The following is a 20,144-nucleotide window of genomic DNA, read 5'->3' as shown; positions in this document are numbered from 1 at the left end:
TGGAATACAGATATCGCCCACCTTCTTGGATAGAAAACATTTTTTGTCTACTCAGCAACTGATGGCTTATAGTATTCAGATTTCTGTAGATCCATGGAAAAAAAAAATCACATAAGTAAAAATTCGAGAAACACGTGGCTGGCAAGAACAAAACGCGGATTTGGAGGGTGGGTTTGGAAGGTAGTGGAGATGGAGAAACCGAGTTGGAAGCCCTCCCCCACCCCATTTCTTTTCAGTGCGCGGGGAAAACGGGGTGGGGGACAAAGGTGCAGCGTGCGGTCCTTTAACTCCCGACTTTTGAACGGTGGAAAATCGTCTGCCAGAAGGGCGGTGCGCCGAAGTCGCAGCCGGCTCACTGACTCTGCAAACACCAAATAATAACAAGGGAAAAAAAAAAAAAATCCAAGGCATTCATATCGGTGCAGCTAACACGTGTTGCGGAGTCGGCCCGGGCCGCCGGCGACTGAGACAATGGGGTCGGGGACCGGGAAAGGGAGAGTGACCCCCTTCCTCACCTGCCCTCGCAGCATGCGTGCCCCCGACAAAATTATTTCTCCCTCTCGCAGAACCAGGAGCAAACCCCCAGCTTCCGCCCAGTTCGGGGAGACTCCGGCATTACTGGGGGTCCACCCCCCTCTTGCCCTGGTTCGCTGGGTAAAGGGGCTCCAGGGTCCCAGGGCTGTGCTCTCCACCACCCGCTGGCGCCGTCCCAGCCCCCGCCGCTGGAAACTCGTTGGCCTCGCTCGCCCCTCGGCCTGGGATCCCGGCTGCGCGTGTACCGCACGCCCGGCTCTGCGCCGCGCACCCGGGACTCCGAGACGCGCGGCCAACCGCCCCCTCCCCCACCGCCGAGACGGGGTGCGACCGCCCACGTGTCGCCCCTCGCCCAGTCGGGTCCGTCCCTCGGGCTCCCGGGGCCAGAGGATCCGGAACGAGTTGGTCAAAGGCGAGGGAAGGGACCAGGGCGGATCCGCTTCCCCCTCCCCAGGCGGGCGGGGAAGGCGCCGCCGCCCCCTCCTCCGAGCTGAGCTCCCGCCCCTCGCTTCCCCGAGCGCCGAGCGGAAATTACCCCCTCCCCCCGCGGGCCTGACCTGGGGACGTGGGCGGGGCTTAGCGCTCGGCCCCCCCCCCCCACCCCTCGGCCCTTCTCCCGCCTTCCAGCCAGGATCCAAATCCCGCACCCTAGAAAAGTTCCGAGACCCGAACCCGGAGCTGGGAAAGCTGCCGTCGCTGTCGCGAGAGGGACGGGTGGAGGGGACTCCACCTGTCTGCCCCCGTATCTGGGAGCGAGAAGGGGATCCTTCGGATCTCCACCCTGTCACTCCCTCCCTGAGACCTCCCCCTTCGGTTAGCCCGGGTCCGCTCGTGCGACCACTCCTCTTCCTTCTCTCCACCCCTCCCTCTCTCTCGGGGTCATCTTGGGCCGGAGCCGCGCTTTCCCCCAGGACCCCGAGACGTTAGAGTTCAACAGCCGAACCCCGAGTGTGAGCCATCCTTTCTCCCGAGGGAATCCCGAAACACGATTTTCTGCGGATCCCTGGTTTCCAGCTGCGATCCCCCGTGTTTTCCAGCTTCCCAGTCCCGCGCTCTCGGGGCCCCTCAGTCCCGGACTCCCCGAGGCGAGGGAGTCTCCTAGAGCTGGGGTAGGGGAGGCCGAGAACCACCCACCCCCCGCCCCCCGCCCCGCACACACACTTATTAAAGATCTAGGGGAAAAGCGCCTTTCTTTTGAAATCACCGGTTCGCGCGACCCCCTCCTGAAGACCCCAGAGTCCTCGTTCTCTTTGTCTCTCTCGGCCGTCCCCCGCCTGTCAGTCGCTAGCAGTTAGCTGGGGTAGGGTGGGCAAACTCCCCCCCAGCCCAGACCACTTGAATAAAAAATAACCGCACATTTTACCCAACGTCGTAAGAGGAGGGAGATTTTGGGCAGGACCACCCTCCCCCAGCTAGGGCCCGGGTAGGGGGATGGGTGTGTGTGGGGGGCGGGGCGCCTCCCTAGGGGCCAGATTCTTGGAAGGGGGAGGGGGCAAGTAGAGCTACACGAAAGCAGCCCCCTCCTACCCAGCTTACCCGGGGGGTGAGTTGAGAGCCCACCCCCCCCCGGGTGGGAGTTTGGTGGGCTGGGCTGGGTTGGAGGGCCCAAGGGCCCTGAGGCGTCGGGGGTCTTCCCCTGCAGGGTGGGTGGGGGCTTTCACCACGTGGCTTTGCCTTTTTTTTTTTTTTTTCCGCTCCATTTTTTTTCAAGTCGATTTTATTTAGAGGCGGCGCCAGGGCGGCCGCGGAGAAACGTGACACACCAGCCCGCTCGGAGGGGTTTCGGACAGAAGGGAAGGAGCCGCGCCGCGTCGTCCGCCTCCCAGCGCGCCGCGGGCACTTCTCCCGGGCCTCCCCGAACTCTCCCGCGACCTCTGCGCGCCCTCCGGCCGCCCTCCCCGCCCCGGCTCCGGACAACTTGAGGGGTGGGGTGCAAAGAAAGTTTGTGTCTGCTGCCGCCGCCTCCCGCCTCGGCCTAGGAGGCTCGCCGCCCGCGCCCGTCCGCTCGGCCTTGCCCGGGACCGCGTCCTGCCCGAGACCGCCACCATGAACAAGCTGTACATCGGCAATCTCAACGAGAGCGTGACCCCCGCGGACTTGGAGAAAGTGTTTGCGGAGCACAAGATCTCCTACAGCGGCCAGTTCTTGGTCAAATCCGGCTATGCCTTCGTGGACTGCCCCGACGAGCACTGGGCGATGAAGGCCATCGAAACTTTCTCGGGTAAGAGTCCACCCCCTCCCCGGAGAAAGCACCGCCTGAACAACGGGGACCTGCTCCTCCTCTTCCCCTGCCCGCCAACTCCTCTTTGCTCCCGGCCTGCGGGGCTTGGCCTGGGTACCGACTTCCACCCACCTCCTCCGACGCCCTCTCGGTTCCCCCTTTGACCCCTCGCCGGTCCCTCCCAGCCCGAGATGAAGAGCTGGAGGTTTTAGTGAGGTGATCCCCTTACCCCTCCACCGACGGGGCGGGAGCCCCCGTTGGCAGGAGGGGAGGGGGGACTCGCCACCAAGACGACCCCCGCGTGGGCGTCCTTCTAAGTCAGGCCCTCGGTGTCCGAGGCTGGACACCGCCCCCCCGCCCCCGCCCGCCCCAGCACTCCCTCCCCTTCCTCCGCCCTAGGCCTTTCCGGGCGGGGAAGGGTCCTCGCTCGGCTCCTGATCTCCAGGGTTTCCGTGGGGACTGCAGCTTTCGGGCTCGACCTGAGAGCGGCGGGGTCCCGCCTCCCGCCCAGGGCCCAGGGCTTGAGCCATTTTGATTTGAAAGTGGGGCGTGAGCGGGGTGGCGCGGTGGCGGCGGCGGGTCGCCATGCTGCTTCCCGAGACCCAGGCTGGGCCGAGAGGCGCGCGCCGCGGCCGCCGGGGACCCTCCCGCGGGGCCCCGCTCCGCTCCCCCAGGCCTCGCCTCCGGGCCGGTCCCGACAGGTGACCGCCCCGCCACCCGAAGCCCTTCTCCCTGGCTAGGCAGGAAAATAAAGTTTCATTCTGCACCCCATCTCCCCACCCCCCGCCACACACTTTAGGAGAAACGGGGAGCCCTTTCTCGGCCCCCTCTCCCCACATCTGGGAGCTGTAAAGGTAGCCGGCCCACACGGACGCCCTCGCATCTCTCCCAAATCCGGCTCCCAGAGCCGTCCACTGCTCAGCTAGCTTCAATGAGAGAACAAAACACAAATTCAGAAAACACGATAATGAATTTATAGAGTCCACCATTCCTCCAGCGACCTTCTCACATCCGGCTGCGGAACCCACTACCTGGATTCCTAGGAAAATCTCAAATCCCGGTAACCCCTGAATCACCCTAGTGTCTTTCTCCTTCCTTTTCCCGCCCCCTACCCCCTGTCCAAGCCCTCATATTGTCTTTTTCAATTTAATCTGTAGGGAAAGTGGAGCTGCAAGGAAAACGCCTAGAGATTGAACACTCCGTCCCCAAAAAACAAAGGTAGGAATGAGCTCTTCTCTGGGGAGGGGTCAGCCTGGGGATGCTGAGAGGCTGTGTTTAGGGGTCCATCCTGTCTCCAGGGGAAGAAACCCTTTACTGGCCTTCCCACCCCCAACTCCGGATGTTGGGGGCAGGGAGGGAAGATTGGCTAAGATCTTGTAATGGGTGGTTTACAGCTTGTTAAAAAAAAAAACTGGGGCTGGGGTGGACTAGGAGATGTTACTTGGAGAAGTAAAGGGGGAAAAGATCAATGGGGGAGAAACCTTGTGGAGTTTGTTCGGGTGTGTGGGGCTATTTTTGTAGGGAAGCTAAAAATCTTTTAAAAAGAGTTTAGACTCATGGCCATTCAGCAACTTTTTAGCAGGCCTGTTTTTTCCACCCTTCTCACCATAATTTTTAAGTGAATTGGGAGAGGGGTCCCCTTTGACTTCCTAAGGGAAGTGGAATGAGTTCCTGGCCCCTAAAGAATTCTATGCTTGTGCTTTATATTTCTGCAACAGGCAAAGGCATAATTTTTTTTTCACAGACCCCTACCTCTAGTCCCTCCCCTCAGACCTAGTCCTCCCCTTCCAACTGGATTTTGCAAATACGCTTTGGCTGTACTATCCTTTCTGAGCCCCCCACCCCCACTCCTTCAGTCCATTGTTACAAGGGGACCATCTGGGGTGAGAGCTTTGTGTTCAGGCTGTGAGCTGGGGCTCTTTGGAGGGTCTAGAACTCCCTGGATGAATGGGTGTGTGTGTGTATAAGTGTGTAAGAAAGAGACTGTTCCAGTACCTTCCTGTTCTCTCTTTAGCAAAGGGGGTACGTCTGTCATGTTATCCCCAAAACTGATTCATGGTTCATATCTTTCACTGAACTCTGGCTGGGAAGTATAAGGGCAGAGTCTTTCTGCAAACCTCACTTTAAACGTGTTGACAGTGCAGAATTTTCTCTCGTGTTGCAGTCCCCAGTAAATCTTTGATCCTTTCCCCCCCGTCATTTCAACTGGAAACTTGCTGCATTTCAGGATAGTCCCTGGCTTTTTCTGGGTGGGAGGGTGGAGGTGGGTGACTGTGCTTTTTTGAAGGCAGTTAAGAGGATCTACAAAGTTTAATGTGAGAAAAATCTGTTCAGTGCTTTAGCTTGAGATATTTAAGTAACATGGAACTATTGTATCTATAGATGATCAATATGACTTGTAACTATGTTTATAGAACTTGTGATTTAATCTCCAGTGCTTGAAATACTCTGTTATTGGAAAGGCAATTAGGGTTAAGGAATAAAGAGGCAATAAAATCAGAAGAAAGAAAAAGAAGTGTTATTTATTATTTGGAAGCATTTCCTGGAGATGGGATTAAGAGAAGTATGTACACTGACATCAGTAGATTTACTGAGAAGATAGTGGATTTTTGAACTGAAAGCTGAGTGTTTGAAACTTGTTGATGGGAAATAACCAGAATAACTGGAATTCTGAAATATGTGGAATTTTTCCTTTTGCTTTAAAGGATGGTTTAAATTTTAAAGGGAATGAAGTGAAAAGCAAGAAAAATAGCAAAATGTGATGAAATGGAACCCCAAACATTTATATTTTAATTTTCATGGTGCTCTGTATTTTATGGATCTTTTCTCCTAAGCCATCTGCTTGCTTTAAAGCCATTTTTAGGCTGCTTCTTGTTCCCTCCAAAATGTATTACTGAGGGCTTCTTTGAGTTGGGAAAGGGTGGGGTTTGTGAGGACTGGGTACAAAATCTTCTTTCCACACCCATATTCAAAGTTTTGTGTGTTCTCCCCCCTTCCTGAAACAATTTTTGAGCACAAACATTGAGTCAGTTGTGTTTTGTTCCTCTGAGTGGTGGTAAGGCACTTCATTTTTCTAGAATGAATCAATTTTTGAAGTTTTAGGATTTAAAAAAAGGTTTGTTTTCCTGAAGTCGGTTTGCTCTATCATTTTGTGTTCTTTGAGGAGGCATGTTGTGGTATGTGTTTTCAGTCTGTCTGAAAAGTTATTTCTTCAGTTGGTTTGTTCCTGGCTTTTTTAGTTTTGTGGATGTATAGGACAGGAACTAGTTAATTAACTATGACGGAATGTATTTTAAGCAAAATGAACAATGGTGCATATATATATATGTGGTGTGTGTGTGTGTTTGTGTGTGTGTATATACTATATTGTTTTCACAGTTTAAAAATAGAGGAAAACTCTTCTTGATGTACTCAGTTCCAAATGAACTATGGCTTTAAAGATTTCCAAGAGATTCATAAAAACCTCCCAACCTAGTTCCTGGGGTTTTTTTGGTTTTGTTTTGTTTTTGTGTTTAGAGGGTGGGGTTTAGCAAGCAAAAGATACAATATTTTTTAGCAGTTCCCTCTGAGTAACTGATTTTGAAGTGTTAATATATTTTGTTTTAATCTTGTATCTATTTGATAAATACAGTTTGTTCCTTTTTAAGAACTCAAGAGAATGAACGCTATACATTTAAACTGAAAACATTAAATTGAATTTTTTAGATGAATGGCATTAAATTTCTCTTGAGATCACCTTTCCAAATGACCTCTAAGTCAGTGTTGGAATTTTAGTCAAGAGTTTCAGCTTATTGTTGAGAATTTATATAAATTTACTGCCAAGTGTTAAGACAAAGGAGGGAAAGCAAAAGCATTTTAGAAACAATTGTGGAAAGCATTTGTATTTATTTATTTTTAAATTTGAGACACTTGAGTAGTGAAGGTAAAAGGGTATCATCCTAATGAGACTTGGGTATTTTGGAAGAAAATTCCTTAATTTTTTAAGGGAATTAAATTTTTGTTTAATTGACCACTGTGTGTGACTTTTTCTAGAGGAATGTGGCCTAAAGATAGCATACCTCCTGTCAACTGGTGTCATCAAAATAAAAGGTGTTGTTAAGGAAAAAAAAAGAAAAGATGTACTCCATTTCTATAGGTGAAATGTGTTCAAGAAGAAGACTTTGATTTTATTAGGCAGGTTAGTGTTGTTTTTTCTGACTTAAAATGAGGTGGGCTAATTGAATACTTTCCCTTATATTTCTAACTACCAAAAAACACACAAAAAATGGTCTTCCAGCCAAATGAAGTGTGAGAACTCTCAGAAGAGTATGTATTCAAACTTTATTCTGATTTTACAGTTTAATTTTTAAAAGTTGGTTGCTTTAAAAATCTCTGTAAAGGGATGGCTTGTGAATGGCAACAAATATTTTTAAGTGATTTGTGGAGATGCTGAAGAAATAATTGGATCACTGAATGTATTCAAAACAGACAAAAATTTTGCCTTCAGGAATGGGTTTGCCTTTAAGGAAAATTGTTCTTATGGGCTGAAATGAATTATAAGAGAAACAAGGGAATGTCTTAAAAAGAAAAATAACTTCAGAGGAGGAAAAGTACTAGCGTTGGGAGTATTTGCAGGCACTTTTGCCATAGTGGTTATAGCTGAAAGGTACATTTGACCAGGTCTTCAACAAGTAAGTTGAAAGTAGAAATAGTTTGACACTTTTAGTAAAAAGGTTTTCTTAACTAATAGCAGTTTTTTTGAGTTTTAAATAAGTTGAAAAAAATCAGTTGATTCTTAATTTTTCTGCACTGTTTGGAGGAAAGGTGGAAAGCAATTCACTCTTTGCATTTTAATTGTCACCTAGAAAGTAAATGTTTGCAAATTAATTTTTTTCACTGCTAGAGAAATCCTTAACTTAGCGTTTAGTGCTCGGTATTTGAAAATGACTTTCCTAAAGACAGTGGTATAAGACTGTCCTTTGGAAGAGCTGTAGGTTTCCAGAACCCTTGGCTTTCTAACCCAAAGTAGATGAAATTTTACTCCAATGGTTTCCCAGATGGAGAACTTTTGCGTAAAGAGGTGGAAGAATTGTAATTCCCATCACTGATTTATTCAAAGTATAGTTAACTGCTCCAAATGTAAAATTGTAATGGCATAGACTTTGCTGGAACAAGAGCAAAACATTGTTACGTTAACCATTGGAAGAATCTTAATTCAAAGCTTCAGAGCGTCTAATCTTTTAAAATTACCTTAATATATGTCATTTGAATCATACTTTATGTGTTTGAGTACTTTTAAGCCTCGTTTTTTTGAGCTTATTTATTCTATAATGTGTAACAAGTCAGTTGACAAAGATACCATTGAGATAGGCTTGTGAGTATAAAATTTTTAAACTAATTTTTTTTTTCAGATCTGGTTTAAAGTGAAAAGGAGACCTAAGTGCTATTTGTAGACGTTTAAGGGTTTTTGTGATGAAGAGATATAGACTGGTTATACGTGTGTTGATTTGTGTGTGTGTGTGGGGGGGTGGTGTTGGTGTTGGTCATGTTGTCATTAGAATAAATGTATGAAGCAAAGGCGTTTGAAGAACAGACATTTTGCCAACTGTTAGAATTTAAATTCCCTCTTGTTCGCTCCCCATCCTCTTAAAAGATTCTTAAAATGTGGCTAATGCCTTCCAGAAAGTGCAGCTTAGATTTTGGGATGGGAGTGTTTGGGAGAGAAAAGGGGAGGAAAAAAGCAGCAGGGGAGACTGGAAAAATCAGACGAGTTAGTCCTGGGTTGGAAATTCCAGACGGGGAAAAAAAAGAAAGAGAGATGGGGGTTGGGGTGGATTGCCCGCTTCCCTTTTAAAGAGGAGCGGCCGGAGGCGCACAGCGACCGACGGGAGAGGGGCTCTCAGGCACCAGGTTTAGAAGACGGTGTTAGATTCAGCCCAGGGCAAGGCGATTTTTGCTTTCGGAGTTGCCTGCCTTCCCTTCGCTTTTTCAAAAAGCAGAGAAAGTCGAGGCGGCGCTGGAGGCGCTTCCTGGAGAGCCCGCGCCGGCCCCGCTGCCCTAACCCTTCCCCGCCCGCCGCAGCCCCAGCCCAGCCCCGGCCTCGCAATCTCTGCCCGCTCCGCGCAGGGGCCCCCGCCTGCCTCTGAGCCAGCCCCTGCCCGGGAACAGACGCAGGCCTGGGTCTCCGAGGAGGGCTTCCTTTCCCAGGGTCCCCGAGACCCCTGGCTGCGAGTCGTCGGCCCACAGCCTCGTCTTGGTCCTGGGAGCCCCCAGATCCCAAACCTCGCCGCGGCTTACCCGGGCTTCCACACGGGGAGAGGTCCCAGGCCCCATGGTGCAGACCTTCCAGCGCCCGCGCTGTCTCAAGACCTTTCCATTCTAAGGCAAAAGCTAAAGGCTGGTGGGTGAATGTGGAGTGAAGAGGCAGAGGAGACAGGAAAAGAGCGAGTCAGGGGAAAAAGAGGATGAGAGAGGTGGAGAGAAAATGGAAGTGCCTCTAGTTGCTGCCCTGTCCCATAGACCTGAGGCCCTTAGCCATGGGGCATAGAACCTTGAAGAGTTAACAGAGTGGGATAATATTTACTCTTTAGTAGATGGACTGTGTGTCCCCACCTCCCAAAGGCTGACTGAAACAATAACAAAGGGAGTAATAGTAACCAGAGGATTTACCATGGGTTTTATTTAGTTGTAAGTGATTGACAACAGGTCTTTCAGTTGGCCACTGGTGAGGCTGTGGAGATCAACCAAGTGTTTGACTCCATGTTAATATCAGATTTGCATACCATTTCCACTTGTGTCCAGTCCATACCTTTTAAAATGTCTGTCAAAAGAAATAAAAGGTCTGTCCTTGAAAAAACGTGGGATCGAAATGTATGCTTTTTTGGTAATTGATTTGATTTGGCTGGAAAACAATCATCCAGGAGGGCGCCTGTGATAGCAGCACTAACAGGGAGATGTCCAGTCCTTGGTTTGTTAACTGCGTTCTAGTAGAAGAACCTGGAGTTTGTTCACAGGGGGCTCTGTACTTTTTAGCAGGTCCAAGGGGTCATCCTAGTATTGAACAAGCAGAGTCAGCTTTCTAAGACCAGCTTCTCCTTTGCAGCCAGTAGGTTTGCAATAAAGAGGCGTGGAGTGAAGGAAGAAGAAGCTTGAACAAGCTTTCACCCTAAATGCAGACTGCTGAAATAAGATGTGTGTTGATTATGGGTAAATCACAGGAGAAGAGTAGGTCTGGACCTCATCATTTTAATATAGTTGGAGAAAACTTGATTGCGAAACGCTGAAATGTAACTGTATACAGAACAAACACCACCAGAAAAGCAGTCCTAGTGCAGAAGTCCAGGCTTCCAGGATCTGATGTTCTGGTCGTGTGGCAGAGAGCATGGCGAGCCACCAGTAAACTGCTTTTGTGTGAAATACAGAGCAAATAACTGGAAGAGTAAAAAAAATTTTCACTAGATTGTCCAGATATTTTCATAACCCCTAAGGACAAGTCTGATTTATTAGACAAGGGGCATTTTGGTGGCTAAAGGCATATATAAGGTCAGGATCGGTCAGGATGGGTGGGAACTTTGTCCATAGTGTAGGTGGGAGGTTGTGGAGAAGATCCCTGTTAGAGAGGAGACAGAAGTGAAGGATCCCTTTTCATTTTCTCTTTCCCTCTACAGCATATCTGTTTTGTGGATGTTAGTCAATCCTTTTAGCATTTCCTTAGGAACAGTGGGTTAAGGAAGGCTTCATTTTTACTCATTTTGAGTTAGTTTCAGTTAAAAAATTAGTTTTTCATCCAGATGTTTTGGCCACTTGGGATGGAAAATGTTAAGTCTGAGTGAAGTTTGATTGGATGGTTTAATTTAGTTAATTGGATATAGTTAGAATCTTTAAGAGGAGAAATGAGAGAATTTAGAAATTTTTAAAAGATTGTTTTGTGTAAAGGTTGTTTATGGAGTCTGAGTTCTTTGGCAACAGGAGCAGGGAGGACAGGAATCATTTTCAGAATTCTTGAGGCTCAAGGAGAGAGGAAGCACTAATATTAGGTCAGAGTCTCATGACCTTTCCTAGGTCCCTCACTCAGTCCTACAGAAGTGTGGACACCTTTCCAGGTGTCTCCAGAGATCTCCGAAGAGTTTTAGAGTCAGGCAGTGACTGGGAAACTGGGAAAGTTAATTAATCTCCTTGAGCCACCATTACCTTAATTGTAAACTGGTGCTACCACACATTAGCTATTCCTATTCTTTGTTTTCCATATGGGCTTGTGCCTCCTGTCTTTGGACTGGGTGTAACCATTGGGCTGTTTTCCTATGGCAGTATGTAGGGTGTTCAAGTCCACTTCTGTGAATATGGTGTGCATTTTATGTGGAACAATGATGGATAGGTATATTGAAGGGGATTTGTGTGTAGGATGCTTTTGATAACCTGTGTGCTAAAAGGAAAGGCCACCTTTTGGGAGATAGAGATGAAGCTCATCAGGGCAACTGCCAAGAACCCCTAGATATGGGCCCTGCCATTGTCTCTTAACCATCCTTTTAGGAGAATAGAGCATATTTTCCATTGTTGATGCTCTCAGCCTGGACCAGGTTCCTCACTGAAATTTCACTCTGGTAATACTGTCAAAGGTGCTTGTAGGGTAGGGAAACTGATGAGAGGAGAGTTCCCCTAATTCTGCAGATGAGGTAGGTGCTGTGAGAATTCCGGGTGAAGGGAACTCTTAAGTCCTCTAGAAGGTCTGAGGAAGGAAGAAATAAGCAGCTTCCTCTACCTGGTAGGAGATGGGCATGTTTGTCTTGAAGTTCTCCTCTTAAGCTAAGAAAGTAGGCATTCAGGAGTTGGGGTCCCTTGGATTCAGAGGTAGTGACTGCATCCATGGCTCCCCTCCCTGTGCCCTCTTAGATGGCAAAGCCGTGGTGGTCTCAGTCTGTTTCCCTGGTCTGGAAATAGTCTCCAAAGGTGTACTCTGGACCCACCTTCATGTCCATTTCCTTTCTTCAGCCCTTTGTGCTCAAAAGGTACAAACATACCTACCCACAGACTTAGAGTCCCTTTCCACATCTCTGTGCAGAGTGAGGATTGACTCTTCTCTTAGTGGGGTGGAGAGGGGTAGGGCTTTCAATCCGGATGTGGTTTTTGACCATTTAACAGGCTTGTGACTTTAATCAGTTACTATAAAGGGTTTTACAATTAGTTTATGTGGAATGATGTGTATTGCCTCTTTTCTGGAGTGGCATTTGGGATTGCTTGGGGCTTGTCAACTTTCCATGAGGTACTCTTGAGGAGGAGAAAATGAGGGGAGACAGGAACTAAAGTGGGGGCTGTTGGGTGGAGTAAACTTGTTGGGGCTATCTATTCAGAATTAGACATTTATGCCACTTCCTCCTCCAGGTCTCTAAGTTGCTTGGGAGGAGAGGTCCAACTGTAATAGAGAGCAGTTGCCTTGGCAGGATTTGGAGACGGAACCCTAAATTAAAGGGCAAAGACGATCCTTTACAGACGTGGCTGTTGGTGGCTGCAGCCAGTTTGTTCTGAGTGAGGACTGGATGTAAATAAGATGTTGGCTGGGGAGACAGCAGGGTTCAGAAGAATAATCTTTTTCACTTCTTTTCTGGAGTGTCCACTCCGGCAACCTTTTATTTAATGTGGAAGAAGGGAAAATCTAGCTGGCTGAAGTTTCATTTTATATAGAGGGGTTTCCTCCCAATGTTTATTACCATTTGATTCAAAGCTGCTTCTGCTGACTTTTTAGAATAGGCTGGAATGATTTAAGTCCAGAATAAGCTGTGGGAGGCAGGAGGGGGAATAAAATGATTTCACAAACCTCACAACCTCACAGATCTCTCAGATCATCTTTATTTTACTTTCCCACCCTTGCCCCTGACCATCTTGGGTAGTTCCCTTTAAACTTCTTTTTTTTTGGCGGTGCCCCATGGTGTGTGGGATCTTAGTTCCTTAACCGGGGATGGAACACCTGCCCTGTACATTGAAAGTGTAGAGTCTTAACCACCTGACCCCTAGGGAATTCCCTGAACTTCTAACTAGAAGAAGAATAATGCCTGTCCAGGCCCAAGTTCTTCTCTTCTCCTCTAAAACACCACACAGTCAGCCACTTTAGTCTGAGTGTGTGGGGGTCTTGCCACTTAGTCATCATCCATTTTAGGGGTTGAAGTGGGGTATAATTTTAAACATACATATTTACAACTAAATCACGTAAGAAAATATTTAACTAGACATCTGATAGTTTGCATATTGCTCCAAAGCTTGATACCTCTATTCATGCATGTATCCATGCATGCACTTATTTTTATCTGTTTAGAGTCTGCTATTGACATGCCCTCTGCCAGGTACCAGAAATACAAAGAACAAGATGTAATACAAAGACAGACTTTAGTCTTTAGTGTGGAGATGGAAGGAAATACACTTTATCAGATCATTTTTCTCCTGAAGCTTTTAGGTTTCCTCCTCTATCCTTGTGGTTTTTTTTTTTTTGGATAAGCTGTGTGGCATAGTAAAAAAATTAATTTTAAATTTTAAAAATAAATTTTATATTAAAAATTAAAATTAAGCAATAATTAAAACAATTTTATGAAGTAAAATATAGAGAGCATAAAATTGACCATTTTTAAGTATACAGTTCAGGTGTACTAAGAATATTCACATTGGTGTGCAGCCATCCTCTCTACTTATCTCTAGAAATCCTTTTATCTTGCAAGATTGAAACTCTGTACCCCATAAACAGTAACACCCCATTCCTACCTCCCTCAGCCGTATTTGCATCATCGGTTTTGATTTTCTTACATGGTGTTTGCCTCCCCATTTTATATAAAATGGGAGTCTTTGCCTGACCCTTCTCCTGAATTAAACATTTGATTATTCACTGGTTTTTATCTAGCATTATTTGGTCTTTTTCAGGGCAGGGAATGGAGACATAGGGAGAAGGAGCTGCACAAAAAAGGTGCAAGATAACATTCCTGCCCCCCAGCATTTTCACTTTAGATCCAAGAAAAGCTGTGGGACCACAGAAGCCAAGAGACTGCAATGGGAGGCACTCAACCTCAGGAACTAGCAGGAGGTAGGCTTTGAGTGAGTGTAAGCTGTGTTTCGAAGGATGGGCAGAAAAAATAGGAATGGATTTGGGAGAAAACTGTGGGCAGGCAGCGAGATGTTTGTGGGGTGATAACTCTTCTGGAAGAGAGTGGTGGTATCCTAGTGGGGAGAGCAGAGCCCCCCTCCAGGTAGATACCGAATGTGACACTGTTATTTCCCCTATTGAGCATCTTCTTTGTGCTGTAGGTCAAAAGATGAGTGCCTTTTGCAATGATAAGCATTTATTGAGTCCCTACTCAGATAGGCATTGTTCCTACTAAGAACCCTGCAGGCATTAGTCTTCATTCCACAGAAGAAGCTGAACCTCTGAGTGGTTATGGTAGCTTAGTCAAGGTTATACCTTGAATAAGGAGTGCTGGGATTCAAACTCAGACCTTTGTACCTTCAAGGCTGAGCTCTCTTAGAAGGTCGGAGCAGCTGATCCTTTAAGAGAAGTTGAATGTTTTTTGGGGGGGAGAGCATAAGGTTAGCAAAAAAAAAAAAACATGCCTGACATTAATTTTTCCCGTGTTCTGAGCCTCCTGACTCTGTAGATGCTTTATACTTGCTTTGCATTGTATTTTCTTCTCATCACTGGGATTTTCAGGCAATCTTGACTGGTTGAAGAAAACTAAGAATGTTCTCCCTGTGTCTGGGCAGCTGTGATAGGAAATGGGAATTCTTCTCGTAATGAAAAACCTACAGAAAGGGAATTGAATGAATTGGAGAAGGACTTGAGTGGTTTAGGATTCAGATGTCTATCTCAGCTTGCCCTTTGGCCAGATGTGGGTACACTGTGGGATCTGGGGTCAATATTTTCTTGGGCCTCCTGCCATCTGAAACCTACCCATCTCCTAAACCCGGAAAATAAACTGGGTACGTATGTATTTTGAGTTGTAAGAGCTTCCATCCTTTGGCATTCTTGGAGGTGCCAGGACTGGAGCTTTGGGCTAATTTTTTTTTTCTTTGCCTTTTCCTTTTGTTTAGGTTCAAACCTGGGGAAAATGGGAGGCTGGGGGGAAGGGCAGGGCCCAAGTGGCTTCCCCTCCTACCCTGCCTCCTCCTAGCAGGAAAGGACAAAGAGTTAACCATTGTTACAAGCCTACAGAATCATAATTCATAGCTCATACATGTTTTTGAGGAGCGAGAACCCAGTTACCTTTTCCTGATGAGCAGGAGCAGGCTCCATGGTGTGGTGACACTTGCGGGCTAGTGTCAACTTGGGACTAGGCACTCAACCTCTGAGCCTGTTTTTGAGCTGCAGAATGAAAATAAAAATATTCTCAATATTCTGTGGTTTAGAGGCTCAAATCAACCTCTTGTGTTCTAGGCTCATAGGAGAGTGTGAATTGTAAACCCTAAAGTGTTAGTGGCTCAGTTGTGTCTGCCTCTTTGCTGAAGTACTGTGTAAACGTGAGTTATTAATAAGACTATCTTTAACTGATGACACCCCAAGAGGGCGGACAAAAGAATGTCATTCGCACCCCCAGACAAATGCCCTACTCTGCGTGGAGGTGTGACTCTTTGATTATAAATTTTCTATAGTGGCTCCCAGAACGCCCAGGGAGGAGGGTCTTTTTTTCTCGAGGCCCGGAAGGCCTCTTGGTTCCGCGCCCCCAGCCCACCCCACTCCCAGGCCTCAGTTCCTGCCTTCTCAGTGGGAGGCCTCCCGGCCCGGGTCCTGCCTCCTCCCACAGCCCAGCCGAGGTCTCTAAGGAATGCCGCCTCCCGGGCCATTTTCTCCCCTCCTGCTTCTGCGGCCCCACTTCCAGCCCCCTACCCCCAACCGGTTCCCACTTAAATGCTTGCAGGCCTGTTTGCAGGCGGGAAGCCCCCTCCCCCACAGGACCACCTCAGTCACAGCCCTGACCACAGGGAGGTCGGGTCTGGATTTACTAAAGGACCCCAGAGGGGGAGCCTGCCCCTCGCTGGCTGCCTGACTCGCTGATGGGGTCGGGTTTCGGCCGGTGGCTCTGGAGAGAGAGACAAAGGGCAAAGTCCTGGTCCCCACCCCCACCCGGCAGCCCCCCGGCGGCTGTCCCCTCCCCCTCCGGGCCCTGCGCGGGTAGCCCGGGGCCCCCTGGGCCGGGTGGGACCGGCTGTGGCGAGTCGGGAAGCCGAGGGGGTTCTGGCGGCAGAACGTTCTAGACCGCCCGGCCCCCACGGGCCCCGGGCACACCCTCTGTCCCCCTCCTTGTGCTCTGCCAACTCGGCCCACCCAGCAGCCGGGTTGGGGGGCTGAGCGCTCGGCTTCCCCCGGGTGAGGTGAGAGGGGCTGGGGGAAGGGGCCAGCCCACGTGGGGCACAGGCCCGGCGACGCCAGCCCGGCCGCTCAGCTGCTCGGCCCTTCTCAATTGCCCGTTCATGAGGACTCCCCTCCTCCCCCCCAGCTGCTGCCAGCCCTCCCCCACCCTCAGCTGCTGCCGCCCTTCCCAGGCACCTCTTTCTCCTTTGCCTTGCCGCGCCTGCTCCCCGTTGTCCTCCCCGCCCTGGGTCCCTTGGGCTCTTCAAGCCCTTGCCCCTGCTCCTGGCCCAGGATGGTGAGAACCATCTCGCATGACGCTGATGGGACGCCCTGGCAGAGTCTGGGACTGGGGAGAAAGGCCTTTAACAGAGAGGGCATGTGGCTCCCGCACAAGCCGGGGCAGAACTCAGGGCTGCGCGTCCGTGGCAGAGGAGAGTTGTTTTGATGCACTACCCACTAGAAAGAAAGAAACAGCAGTTCCTGAAGTTTTCCACCACCAACAGGTCTGTGTTGGCAGCTGGAGGAGAGAATTCCTTGAGGTTGTTAACCTCCTGTTGGAGGAACACAACCAGAGCGCCTTCTCACCAACAGGGTGAATTGTGTTTTTCAACGTCTCCTGGCATACATTCCCATTCCCTCTCTGTTAAAGGCCTTTCTCCCCAGTCCCAGACTCTGCCAAGGTGTCCCGTCAACGTCATGCGAGATGGTTTTCACCATCCTGAAACACTAGCAATTCCAAGAAGCGCCCAGATGACACCAAGGTCTTTCTTTCTCAGTGCAAATTGTGAGTTGCAGAAGAGAAGGTTTCTCTTAAGACTGGTCTAGTTTCCATTTGTTTGCTTCTCTGCCTCAAAATCTTAGCCTGGAGCTGCTGGTCCCTCATGAGGGGAGACCTCCCCCTCCCCCCACCACCCCCCTGCTTCATTTCTGAGGCTCACCCTGGTAGTGCTTTCCCCTGAGTGTCCACTCCACCCTCAGCCAGGTCTCTGGACCCTGAGCCAGACCTTCTGGCTCTAAAGCATCTTCGAGAGGTGCTGATACCTCCACTGAGGGGATGAAGGCTAAATCTATCTCTCCGTGAGGTCTTTCTAGCCCCCTTTACCTTTCCCTCTGTCAGAGTGTATTAGCCTCCCCCACTCTGAGGGAAGATCCTGGAAACGCTTCCCATTACCAGCCAGAGAATGAAGGTGAGCACTGTCCCCAGTGGTTCATTTCTTACCCACAGCGTCGCTCCCTCCACCTGCAGGGTTGCGCTGCTCACAGTGGGCACCTCTGCTGTTTGTCTCCATGCATTCGGTTTAGTGCATGGCTCCTTCACACCTCACACTTCACACTGTAGAGCTTGGGAGGCCAGCTCTGGCTCTAGGCAGCCCTCAGGTGAAAGAGCATGGATTCTAGGCAGAGAGAGCACTGTGGAGGGAGGGAGGGAGTGGCAGTTGGCCCAGGCCGACTTGGAATTTGTCTCGAAAGAGCTTCACTGTCTCAGCTTCTGTTTTGGCTTCCTTTGGCACTGCCCAGATGGGCAAGGAGAAAAAAAAGTGGGCTTTCAAGTCAAACCATGTATTTCCGAGATGAGTAAATTGAGCAGAGGATTTATTCCTCCTTTGCTTGCTCTCCAACACCAGGTAGCGCCTTCCCAACTGCCTGTCACTTCTGCACTCCTGCCTATCCCAAACCAAGATGAAATTTTGCAAGACAATATTTGGTGACTATACTTTTTCCCTGCTAACAAATCTCTCTGACAATCATCCAGCCGTATTATAGTGTAGTTAGCTCTTCTGCAAGTTAAATCCTGTGCCCAAATTGGAGCCGCATGCAATAAAAGCCAGTTGGCACGCACTTAGCCATACAGAATATGGGCATTTTTCCTGCTGCTGACATTGGGGCTATACAAGCTTCTGCTGTGTTAACACTTCTTGTCAGAGAGAAAGAACCGAAGTTTGGTGAGATGAGCAGAAACCAGCCTGGGAGGAGAGCTGAGTTCTAGTCCTACCTCAGTTTCCAAGTCTCTTTCCTTTTCCTGTGCCTCGGTTTCTCCTTCTATAAAATGAGAGTGACTATTTAGGACTCTGTTGGACCTCAGTGTCTACATCTGATTTCCTCGGTGTAGGAATCTGATTTTCTTCAACTGGAACTTCCTATTGCTGGGTTAATGATGTATGTATGTCCTTGGTCATCTGAGAAGCTTAATGAATCCCCGTCTTCTTCCCTGATTCCAGGCGGGCCAGGGGCACTTTAAACACAGTACAAGAGCCTTCCAAAGAGGGAATATGATTTGTCTCAGAGTTTCTCCCCAGAATTTGCTTCCTGTCCTCAGCATTAGTTCAGGAGCACACGGGACCGTGTGTGTGTGCTGCATACCTTTAAAAGACCATGTTCGAGGGACCAGAGATACATTCCAGTGGTGTCCCTGCTGCCCAGTTCCCCCAGTACTTCAACCCCTTGGTGGTGGCATCTGCTCTGCCTGGTCCTGCATTTTCCAGCAGGTCCGTGTTTTCCTTTCCAGCCCCTACCCTGCCCGTCAACCCACCCGGCTGCCTGCCTGTCTGGCTGCCCTACCTCTGGATCAGCCTGGCACAGAGCCCTGGGCATTGGGCCAGCTTCTCCTCCCCTCCCCAGCCCCGCCCCCTTTCTCAGCTACTGCCATGCTTGGAGCGTGCCAGGTCCGCCCCCTTCAGAAGCTTTCCTCCACGATTATTTTTTTCTCCACCTCTCCACTCTACAGGGGTAAGGAGGCAGGGTCGGGAGGAAGGACTGGGTCAATGGTGATCTTATGGAAAGGGCAGAGGTTGGCACATTAGGACATCTTTTATGTGTGATTTTTCAGTTGGGCAAAGCAACTGGGATGGGAGCCAGCTTTGGGAGGGGGGCAGTGCCTCTTCTCTGGTGTCAGCTGCATGGGACTCTCTTGTTGAGGAGTCGACAGTATCACCCACTTCTGAAGGGTTACTCTGCCCAGCCCACCCCCTCAATGCAGTCAGCCTTGTCTGGTCCCTTCTCCCATCCCTAACCAAGCTAGGGTGTCCTGCTGGACTGTAAACGCAAAGCAGGAGCTTGCCTAGCTTCCTCATCCCTCCATGCTCTACTGCAGCACAGTGCCTTCACTGTCCAATAGAAACGTGAGGCAAGGCACATCTCTAAGTGTGAATTTTCTAATAGCCACATTGAGAAAAAGTGGAAAAAATTTAATTTTGGCTGTGCTGGGTCTTCACTGTTCGAGGGCTTCCTCGTTTCGGTGGCTTCTCTTGTGCGTAACATGGCCTCACTAGTTGTGGTCACGGGCTTAGTTGCTCTGAGGTATGAGGAATCTTCCTGGACAGGGATCGAACTCATGTCCCCTGCATTGGCAGGTGGCTTCTTAACCGCTGGACCACCAGGGAAGTTCAAAAAAAGTGAAATTAATGTAGAAGTTTAACTCAGCAAATTATTTTAAAAATTTATTCAAAGATTATTGTCAGCATGCAATCTGTAAAAGCATACTTTTACTACTTTGTTATTATTATTATTAATTTTGGGGGATACTACCTTCCCTGGTGGCTTGGCAGTAAAGAATCCGCCTGTAATGCACGAGACCCAGGTTTGGTCCCTGGGTCAGGAATATCCCCTGGAGAAGGAAATGGCAACCCACTCCAGTATTCTTTGCCTGGGAAATCCCATGGACGGAGGAGCGTGCTGGGTTGCAGGTTCAGAAAGAGTCGGACATAACTGAATAACTGATCATGATGAGCATGAAGTCTTAGGAACCCAATGTGTATTTTATTTTACTGTTAGAGCCTGTTCTAATTCATATGATAAATTTTCATTGGACGCATTTCATCTGTATTTAGAGTTCATAAAATTTAGAGAAGAAAAAGTTAAATTATATAGAACTTTTATTTTAAAGAAAAAATTCAATTGCTAATTTGAAGTGCTCAGTAACCACATATGACTAGACTAATGGCTACTGCAGTGTGGATAACACAGGTTCAGTGCATAGCAGGTGCCAAGAAAGTCTGGAGTGAATGACTCCAGCAGCTGGACACCAGAAACCTTAAGAAAATGGTAATGACCTTGACTGCTGATTAGAATGAAAAGAACATGGTGTTATTG

The 20,144-nt window shown here is 48.7% G+C and overlaps 1 protein-coding gene across 3 annotated transcripts in view; it reads left to right on the top strand.

The window, feature by feature from the left end:
- The first annotated feature begins 2,580 nt into the window (after positions 1-2,580).
- Positions 2,581-20,144, top strand: part of IGF2BP1 (insulin like growth factor 2 mRNA binding protein 1) — a 40,059-nt gene continuing 22,495 nt past the window's right edge. For all 3 annotated transcript variants that reach the window (XM_005890350.3, XM_014476528.2, XM_005890349.2), the window contains exons 1-2: positions 2,581-2,755; positions 3,913-3,973. In XM_005890350.3, the coding sequence (XP_005890412.2) occupies positions 2,581-2,755; positions 3,913-3,973 (236 nt within the window). The remainder of the gene's footprint in view (positions 2,756-3,912; positions 3,974-20,144) is intronic.

This window comes from Bos mutus, chromosome 19 (assembly GCF_027580195.1).
Source record: "Bos mutus isolate GX-2022 chromosome 19, NWIPB_WYAK_1.1, whole genome shotgun sequence".
Lineage (NCBI taxonomy): Eukaryota > Metazoa > Chordata > Mammalia > Artiodactyla > Bovidae > Bos > Bos mutus.
The sequence above is the reverse complement of the archived record's forward strand: the minus strand, read 5'-3'. Positions and strand labels throughout refer to the sequence as shown.